This window comes from Cylas formicarius, unplaced genomic scaffold (assembly GCF_029955315.1).
Source record: "Cylas formicarius isolate icCylForm1 unplaced genomic scaffold, icCylForm1.1 PGA_scaffold_2__14_contigs__length_35257938, whole genome shotgun sequence".
NCBI classification, from domain to species: domain Eukaryota; kingdom Metazoa; phylum Arthropoda; class Insecta; order Coleoptera; family Brentidae; genus Cylas; species Cylas formicarius.
The window spans coordinates 3,048,304-3,058,515 of record NW_026844319.1 but is presented as its reverse complement, the minus strand read 5'-3'; the positions used below and the strand labels follow the sequence as shown (position 1 = coordinate 3,058,515).

The following is a 10,212-nucleotide window of genomic DNA, read 5'->3' as shown; positions in this document are numbered from 1 at the left end:
TTAAAATGAAATTTCTGATTTTTATTTTTTTGCTCACAAAAAGCGAGAAGTAGGTGTGGGGTCTTATGGTGCACGTACTAATTTACGCACTTGCCATTAACCACCTGGTTGCGCTGGTGAAGGACCATTGATTGACTGAATACTTCAAAAGTGAACTGAACATTTATTGTTGCTACATGACACTGGTACATATGCCTTACGAATACATACTCATGCTCCTTACGGATACATACGCAAACACATACTGTTTTTCTCGCCACGGGTGGCGTGATACGCACAACTACCGCGCATGCGCATATAGTCGCACCGTTGCGGCAAATTTAAAGTTCGAGTTTTGAGATCGGACAGTAGGTATACATTTGAAAAAGGATAATATCTGATTTTTAAAGAATTAAGTGTTAACATTGTAAATAATAGATAGAGTTATAAAAAAGTGTAAATTATTGTAAAAAATATATAGAAATAAATGTTTTTTTTTTAATTTTTGATTGAAGAATGCAAAAGATAAAATACAAAAATCTCATATAATTCGCACATTGTAATTAACCAACCCTGTCGTTCTTTGACGTTTATAGAAAAACGTATCTTTAACGTACTCGCTGTATATCCGTATGATTTTATTTAAATAAATAAATAAAAAACCCAGTATGTATACAATGAATGTTTCGTCAGGAGAAAAAGTGCATTGTAGATTAAAAAGAGAGGGTGTCCCACGACATGACTGGGATGACCTGGGAGTGTGTTGCTGGGGAACGCTATTTGTTGTGGTTCGGTTGGGTGTTTGGATATTTCCTTTGGATTTTTGTGTTTTTTTTGAGTAACCTCATTTTTTTTAATAATAGTAATTGATTAACATCAATTAATTTTATCGAAGAAAATCGATACTATAAATATGGTTATTAAGCCATTTAATACATTTCGAAATATGCTTGAATCGTTTGTATGTGTAAAGCGCAAGTCAGTGGGGTACTCCTGAAGAATATCTATCTTGCTAGTTGAGTAACCAACAGGCCACATACAATTGTTTGTCTTTATTTATATTGTAAATATACATTCTTCTGTGTTGTTAATTTTAAATGTATTTTATAGTGTGAATATAAAAATAATAAAAACAATAAAATATAATCTTGAAACAATAATAAATATATGGAATTTAATCAAAGCTGTATGATGCTATTCTTTGATTAAACGCCTGAACGCAAACTCATTCACGGGAACATCTGACCCTGGCCCAGCACCATCGGTCTGCGTTCTCGCGGGCGAATTCTCTTCGTTTTACTATCATTTTTATCGCTGTCGATATTAAAACCTCCGCAGAGCACTGTCATTTGGTGCTATATTTGGTGCACACGTTCTATTGTTCATGTTATCAAATAAAATACTGTAATAGAAACTGGCAGGTGACTCACGGTGTATGTCTCTCCCCAGCGGCGGAAAATGAATATTTATCGCACTCCTTTTGTTATTAATTTATAACGGAGACCTCGGTTTGTTTGATTTGCAAAACAACTCGGAGCCATAAATACTTTAAACTTCTCAGATATGTATCTCCGCGTGTCGGGTATGCATGTCGTGCCCGCGCAATTAATTTCAATATAAAATAAGGCTCGATCTGGAGACATGCCCATTGCTTACGGAAAGTTCAACGAGGCAGTGTCATTGATTGAAAACGTGGACGGTTATGGCGGGTTTTTAGAATTCGATAAAAAATGAATGTTGAACGGAAAAAAAAGGAATCCTTTCTTGTTTCAAAATCAGATACAAACACGCAGAGTTGTGTTTTCTTTCGCGTTTTCGGGTATTTTTGCTAAGAATTCCCTCGTTTTTGCGAAAGGTACTGTAGCGTTTTGCCGTACCGCTATTTTATAATTGGTGGATGCGTTAACATTTGCATATCGCGTATATATATTTTTTGTGGGATGATAGTTGATGCTCCTGTTTTAGCGTTTATTAAGACATTATGCGCTTCCAGTACTATTCAATTAAGGATTATATCCTATCGTAAGCATAGCAACTTTAGTGCAGGATCTGCAAAATAATATTAGTCGAGTTTTTGGATTTTTTGTTTTGGAACTTACCTTTCCGAATGGTCCAGTAGAGGCGGGTCTAAGAAAGAATAGTCCTACGCTCGGAAACCGAAGATGTAAGAGGTATCCAAGGTATGTGTTCGGCTTCACCTGCGCATTCCGTTTTTGTACTTTGGATAACGTACTTATTGTACTCATTTATAGTATACCTCATGGTATAAAATATGCCGTAGCTGACATGTGCAATAGATAGTGTGATCGAGAAAATAGGGGATTCGGAAGGTTGTTGCTTTTCTTGAGATGGAGATGCCGGATGATCAAAAGCTGGATTTGAGACGGTCGGTCGGTGCCATTTCGTCCTGGTCTGAGTACCTTTGAGACGTTGACGCCCCGCAATTGGTTTGGGAGGACCCATCTGAATATTTGAATCCTTGAACCAGTCATGAGTAAGTGTACGAAAATGCAATCTGCTTTTACTGCAACCAAACGTTTTTAATTTTTCTTTATTCTGAATAGAATTGGTTCTCGAGGGGGTCGATTGATGCCACGCAAGGGTTACTTTCTGTTAGCCTCTTGCTAGCCAGGATGTATTAATTAATGACGAGTCTTTGACTTCCTTTCCGCTGGTACTTAGACTACATTGGACTACATTGAAAGCAGTCTAAAATGTTGGCGAACGCGTGGATTTCTTTCCTGCAATATCTATGGCAATGCAGACGCCGCCTTTCGCAGTACCTAAATAGCGGGGCAGCCCTTCAGAGTATCTTCGGTGGACGCCCTCCATCTCCCTGCGGAGTCCCAACGTGTTTGGTCATGGCCCGCAGATAAGATTGAGTTCACCCCATCATTTTATATTTGCTATTTTATTACTTACTTTAAACCAACTTGAAGGTAGTTGTCAAATTTAGTTTGTTTTTTTATTTTATTTTATTAAGTACGTCTATTTCCATGTATAATTATTAAATCGACATCTTAATTAGGGGGTACCCAGATAATCGGTCACATATTATATGAAGTTAAGTAAAATTTATGGTGCATCCTCTAATCCATTTTGGGGTGTTGGGGTGTTTGATCGTTTAATTTGTCACTCCTGTTGCTGATTATCTATTAAGATGAGTTTCTTGATTCGATCAGTATTCTTTGCCATCTTTTTTCTAAATAAAAAGTGTTACAATTTTTAATAAGGTGAGAACCGAAAGTAATAAGTTTCTGTCGCATCGAAGACATACCCATAGTGCTACCGCTTGCCTCTCTGGGTAAGTTCTGAAGAAAAAACAAAGGTGCGCAAAACGCCAAAATGCAAATATGCAGGGTGTTTCACCGTTGATGATACCTTAGACGTCTACGGCGAAGGATACATTTCTAAACATTTGGTTAGTTCCATTAACGGCGATGCTCTATCGATGTAAAATATTTTTCAAACTGCGACGTTGCCGCTTCTTCGAAAAAGTAGGATTAACATTGAAATTTTTAATTGGACACCACGTATATTAGGGCATTTTCTGATCCGCCAATACTTTGTTTTTTTTTTTAATGAAAAATACGTTACTATCCTTACTGGTTTTCGAGAAATTTATTATTTTCTTCAATTTTCCGATCCAAACATACCTTCATTTAAATTTTTATTATTACGACACTGGAGCCAGTAGAAAGTTAAAATTATAGACATTGCATTATTTTTTAATATCAAAATAAATTCTGTATCTTAAATAACTCCACTCTTATTTTTTGTACCCTTATATGTAGCACGAGCTGGCCATTTAATGGAGTTTCGTTTTCCAACGGTAGCAATAATCTCAACTTGTTTCTCTTATGAAACTGGTTTTCTGCAGGATCTTTTTTTGTTATTAAGATTGCCACTAGTAAAAGAATTGTTAAGCAATTTTCTGCAATAATGCTGTGCGGTGGGGTTTCAGAATACCTTACCATAAAAATTCTTACCTCATGCGTTGGATTCACTATAACTCACTCAAATACCCGCGCATAAACCATTTTGAAAAACACTAGATCCAATTGATACTAAGCATTTAACTTATTAACAACAACTCTCAACATCTTTGATGTGTCAAAGACAAAATTCCAGGAGTTTACAGCATTCCACACATATGAGACAAAGAGTACATTGGGGAAACAAGATGAAATTATATTCGGCAAAACTACTCTTCTACTAAAAAAAAATTCGAGAATCGATAAAAATATATAAAAAACCACGGCAACTCAAGTTTTTACCTTTTGCCAATATGAAAATCAGCCTTCCGAGACAATATTCATGTGTCTCTTCTAGGCGTAGACTTTTGTTGTGGGTATTAGACTATTAGAAAGCTTTGGTTCAGATAAAATTATAACACATGTTTTAGCGGAACCCTGTTTTAATGACGTGACATTCAAAGAAGGGGATATACCGGCCACATGGCAAGACCGCATTGGTTAATACCCCGTTGCATTCTTATGTAACCTTTCTCGCCGAAATCAGCACTCCACGAGTTCTTCACTATCCAGTATTTTATGCCATTCTCCTCTCCATAACCCACAATCAATATTCCGTGGTCCACGTCTGTGGTGCACTGAGGAGCGTTGAACACTCCCGAAGAATAAAACTGGAAGTAATCCGCGTCCACCGATATCGATACAGGTCCAATCGTGGCCACTACTTGCAACAATTTGTTTTCGTTATTGTAGATGTCTACGTAGCCCTTACCCGATAGAACACTCTTGGATTTGCTGAGGAGAAAATCGATGGGTAACAAAAGAGCAATATAAATGAATATTACCTATATCTGCAGGTACCATCTCTAGCTTCGTACGGATAATCTTCTTCGCTTTCAATGCCGTTGTCCTTTACGTAGTCGAAAGCATAGTCCATTACACCGCCATTGCAGCCTGCATTTCCGTAAGCTCGACCGGCGCAGTCGAGAAGATTTTGTTCGCTAAGAGATACGAGTTTTCCGGTTTTGATGAATTGATGACTTTCTAGAGCTCCGGTCTAAACAAACAGTCCACATGAGTTGAGTTTAGATAATTAAACCCTGGTTTATTTACGGCTGAGAAACTCCAACATCCCCCGCAGGATTCCTGCGATTTTACGTTCGTAACCGCTCCTTTCTCTCGCCAGTCGAAGCTGCTAGGGACTGCAACATCTTCAACCAATATCAGCTTGTTGGGATTTTGCGCTCTCGTTCTATTCATTATATCGGTATTCCATTTCGGAGTTAGGGCAGCGAACTCTTCAGCGGTAAGGTCTGCAAATTGGTTTAACCCCATCTTCCAAGAGACCTCGCCTTTTTCGTAGAGCGCGTTATGTTCTTCGATCTTGTTCAAGTTCTCTTGAAAGATCTGGAAACGGAGCTCGTTCTCCAGCAGACTGTAGGATTTGCCATGCTTGCGCTAAAAGTGTAGTAAGTTTCGCTACATTTCAGATTTTATAGAAATCACCATGAAATTGAATTAAAATTATTATTACTCAAAATGATTGCAAATTAAAAATTATATTATAATAATTATAACCTATGATGTATCCCGGAACAAAACAAATGGTTTGTAACAGCAAAGGCTTTTGCAAATACAAACGCAGTAATATTGCATCTTGATTGACTCCCTGTGTCGTTTCGCATAGAGTGGAAAAGGAGTATCATATAGTATCGTATGTTTACAAAACAACAGTGTAGCGTTGTTGCTTTGGGCGAATGGCTTCAGTGCGTATGATAGAATGTGACCGATCGATTAGGTTCCATGGTGGTGGGGTGACCGCTTAGCGAAGGCACTCTTTCACTTGGGCCGAGGATGAGAAGACGGCATGTTAGTGGATCAAGGCGAGCCGAAATAGTTTTGAAGAAAAACGCCATTATTATCGCGTTATATGCTGTTTGCTCATCTGGTTGGTTATTTCTGGTTATGTTCTGTCGGCCCCGAAAAGGTGTTAAGTTAATATCGTTCTGGTCAATCGTGGATGCCATGTGGCACATTCCCAATGGAAGTTCTGCTATGTTAAAATTTAAATCTTGACTCATCGATCCATTTTCATAATTTGAACTTTGAGCATTCATTTACGTCCTGATTCCCGTATTTTTGTGCATTGAGGATGCGATGCTTGCAAAACCCTTGTATAGGTAAGGGTCTTTGTTTCATGCCGATTGCATGTCAATTATAGTTTCGATTGTTTATATATATATTAACGTAATTTAAGGGTTTCAAGACTGGTTTTTGGTAACGCAACCTACAAGTTCCGGTTCAACTTACTGTCGTTCGAACAGATCCCGTAAACACTGTGACACTAGTATCGTTTGCCAAACGAGCAATTCCCCTGCCAACCAGTTAAGGTTGAATGGAATGTAAATAACAAAAACAAGCAGAGTAAATTGGTTCACCCGGAGTAGGACTTGAGCAAGGTCGTACAAACCTTTTTTTAAATATCGATTAGCCTATAAGTGAAACCTATCGCGATATTTAACCTAAATTTCAACAATACATATTTACAAGCAGAGTATTTAATGTACAGGGTAGCTGATAAGTAACTTATCGCACATTAATTGATAATATTTTCGTTTACAAGTTTTACGTAGCGGGAATCCCTTGACCAAGTGGTTTACAGCTGCATTTTATTTATTTTGTGTGGTAGTTATCGGTATCCTTTAGAGGAGTAAATTTATTGTGTTTTTATATATTATTTGATTTTCATTAACAACTTGCAAATAATCTCTCTAGACGAACTCTGCATTGCATTAATCAACTATCAAATTGTTGTTTTAAAACTAAAACAAACACCTTCATGTACCCATCTCAAGATCAGAGTACAAACTTGAACTTATATCTAAGTTCCATTGAAACAGTTTAATTAAAATAACATCGGAAGGTTATCAGTTGTTTTTCTTTCTACGTAATCCTTATCTCTAACCACCTAGATAATTTATAACACCGTTTAAAATAGAAACTGTTCCAAGTCGCAGGCTTCAATACTAACATAACTAGGTGAAGGCTTGGTGGCGCCCAAATCATTCTACAGAGAGGGTATCGAACCTGACTGTAGTCGAACATCGACACAAAAACTCGGAAAAAAGACTAGCCGTTGTCGTTTCTTTTCTTAAGCCCCGTTTAAGAAAAGCGTACGTTACAAAAGTTTTGTAAATAGTATTACAGTAGCCTGTGAATATTTTCTTGAAAAATTAACAAAGACATAAAACAGAGGACAACAAGCGTAAAAGCAGAAAGTGAGACGATCACCGACTGAAACTGGTAAGAGTATTCTGTATACTGATCTTTTTGTTACATTGAGAGACCATAACATTGTCCCTAATTTTCTTAAAATATCTCATCATGTCAAAACCTCATCCACTTATAAAACTCCTCGTATTATTGCTTCACTTCGAGAAATAATTTACTCGCAAAGAAACAAAACAAATCAATAAGTCTCTTCTGTCTTTATATCTTGGAATTGCTTCATCTTGTCCCCGTCTCGATACCTTTTTTAAAAGTCTACATATATCTTCTACCCAGATTCGTATTCAAAGATTTCAAAAACGAACGTCAAAAGTAGTGAAACCATGAAACTCGTCTCAACTACCACACTGTGATAAATGGTTCATTGCACCAACTTTCTGAAGTGGAAAATTAGTTCTTGCAAAAGGTTCCAACTTCGCCCTTGCTTCATTTATTATCCCAAAAGAGGAAATCATTTCAAATATTAAGTCTATCCTAACGAAATTACCATCCCAAATAGCTAATGAAATTCTATGTAAAACGGCAAAAATCCTTAAAAAATAAATCCTAAATCTAATATTCCAAAGCCTGAACGCATTGCTCTAAAATCTAATCCTGACATCGTAATTCTAAGATCAGATAAAGGAAATGCTACCGTGGTCATGAACCCAAACAAATATTAGGAAAAGATTCAATATATTCTTACAGACGAATCCTATCGTCAAATTAAAAAAGATCCTACGTCTTCTATAGAACGCAACCTAAAATATGTTATTAAGGCTTCTTCACTATCAGAATCCGTGAAAAAGGCTGTCACCCTAAATGACTCTAACAATTAAAAGCCATTACATTAGATCCACACCATATTCTGGTTAGTTTCGACGTAGAAACTCTTTTTACTGAAGCGCCTATTCCTGAAACTGTCAACATTATTTATTATTATTATTATTATTTATATTAAAATCCGAGAATCGAGAACCAAATTTTCTCATCTTAATTGAAAAATTCTTAGATATTCTAATGGATAGTAAATGAAACCGAATAATGGATCATTCTGTTTACAGAAAGCCGATCCCACACAGACAGATCCCTTAATGCGTTGTCACGTAGAAAATATACGTAGATTTTCAGAAAGGGTATCGAACTCAGATGGGAACAAGATGGAAGCAATTCCAAGATATAAAGACAGTGAAGCAATAATACAAGGAGTTATATAAGTGGATGAGGTTTTGACAAGATGAGATATTTTAAGAAAATTAGGGATAATGTTATGATCTGTACAACGTAACAAAAAGATCAGTGTACACAATAATCTTACCAGTTTCAGTCGGTGATCGTCTCACTTTCTGCTTTTGCGCTTGTTGTCCTCTCTCCTCCGAAAGTCATCGATTATCAACTCTCTTGCTTACAGAGCAGTAAAACTATCTTAGACCGAGTCACTGAACCCAGAATTACCTTACCTTAAAATATCAACTATGCTCAGAAGACAACCTCAAGACTGAGACAAATAAACTCATCAGCAGTTGCCGAATACAATCAAGAAACCGGGCATAAAGTTTTATTCGGTAAAACGAAAATTAGTGCATGTAATCAATTCTTCTATCCACGAAAAATCCGAAAATATGTAGAGGTATAACAATAACAATCTTAACAGCGACTCAGATCTTTACCTGTCATTAATATGAAAATCAGTCATAAGAGACAATATTCATGCCCGTTCTTTAGCTTCTCCAATATATAAGCAAGTGCAGAATAGAATGGAGCCAGTTTCAGTCCAGCTCTGAAGAAGCCAACAGGATGATTGGCGAAACGTCAGCAAGTTCGATTGAACAGCAACCGATGCAGGAGGAATCCAGAGGCTTTGTAAAACGTATTACAGTAGCCTCTGGAAGTTTCTTTGAAAAACGAAAAGGATTATTTACGATAATGCTAGTCAAAACAGCACTTTAGCTAAAGAACGATAAAGAAGAAGGATGATCAGCAAAAGGAGGTATCGCAAGAATTCCATAGTCAGCACGACCAATTTCCTTACTACTACCCTGGACCGGTTTGATTTATAATAGCATTGTGACAGTCATCACCACATCGTGTTAAGTTTCTTATGGCACTTTTTTAATAAACTACCTATTAGTACTATATCTATTTGCGAAGGTTTAAGCATTTTTGAACCACTTACGATAACGATAACTTTACCTTAAAGTTTGCAAATAGTTCAACATTTTCTTCTGCCGAAACCGCCAGGACAATGGCCACCAATATAAGTTGGACCTGCATTTTTGTGACTGATTTGTAAAAATTTCAACAAAGTTATTTATATTATTGTGTCGTTGTTGAGCACTTGAAGTTGAATTTTTGATCGAGCACAATGGCAAAAGATAATATTGTGCATTTGTGAAAGACGCCCGAGATGTTATCGCATTTTGATATAGCAAACATATTTCCTCTCGAGATTTTATTTAATTTGAAAAACAAAATTTTATGGTAATGCATTTCGTTTTCCCGCATCCGTTAAAGCTCATTGAAAGTCTACGGAGGAATTTTAATGAAACACTTGTTACTACGAGTACATCTACGTAAGTAGGCTTGGACCGTGCCTTTCAACTAGTAGTAGTTGCCTGAACAATCATTCCATGTCGCAGAAACTTATATCATTATAAATTTTTGGATATTTGGCTTTTTCCTTTTATATCCATATTTTCTATATGGGAAATATCTACCGTTCTTTGAATGTCTTTACTATAGGGGAAGGTTAAATTTTGGTATATAATAACTTTCGATCGTTATGTGTAATTTCAGTAACACAATAATTTGAGGCATACACTATGGCACTTAGTACTTGTATTTTATTCTTCTTCTTTTTCTATCTATCTTGTTTCATTGGGTTGTATAGACTAGACTTACGCTTATTACATTAATTAGTATTAGTGTTAGTTGATGTTCTTGTTACCGTTAGCCTAGTTACCGTTATGTTATGTTGGATCAAAAGTCGCCA

General features: G+C 36.5%; 1 protein-coding gene and 1 long non-coding RNA gene across 3 annotated transcripts; one reads left to right on the top strand and one right to left on the bottom strand.

Annotated features, from left to right (window-relative positions):
* The first annotated feature begins 1,646 nt into the window (after nt 1-1,646).
* LOC132698417 (uncharacterized) lies at nt 1,647-3,836 on the top strand. Of its 2 annotated transcripts, XR_009618371.1 has the most exons (4): nt 1,647-1,834; nt 1,945-2,159; nt 2,232-2,473; nt 2,544-3,836. It is a non-coding gene; the product is annotated as an uncharacterized LOC132698417 (long non-coding RNA). The 2 variants fall into 2 exon arrangements; XR_009618370.1 differs by having other exon boundaries at nt 1,647-2,159.
* A 527-nt stretch (nt 3,837-4,363) lies between these two features.
* On the bottom strand, nt 4,364-9,540 carry LOC132698178 (procathepsin L-like). Its single transcript, XM_060664109.1, has 4 exons — nt 9,414-9,540; nt 5,067-5,411; nt 4,799-5,010; nt 4,364-4,748 (listed from the first exon to the last, which is right to left on the bottom strand). The coding sequence occupies exons 1-4, from the start codon at nt 9,492-9,494 to the stop codon at nt 4,412-4,414; spliced, it is 975 nt and encodes a 324-aa protein (XP_060520092.1). The 5' UTR covers nt 9,495-9,540; the 3' UTR covers nt 4,364-4,411.
* Nucleotides 9,541-10,212: the final 672 nt, after the last annotated feature.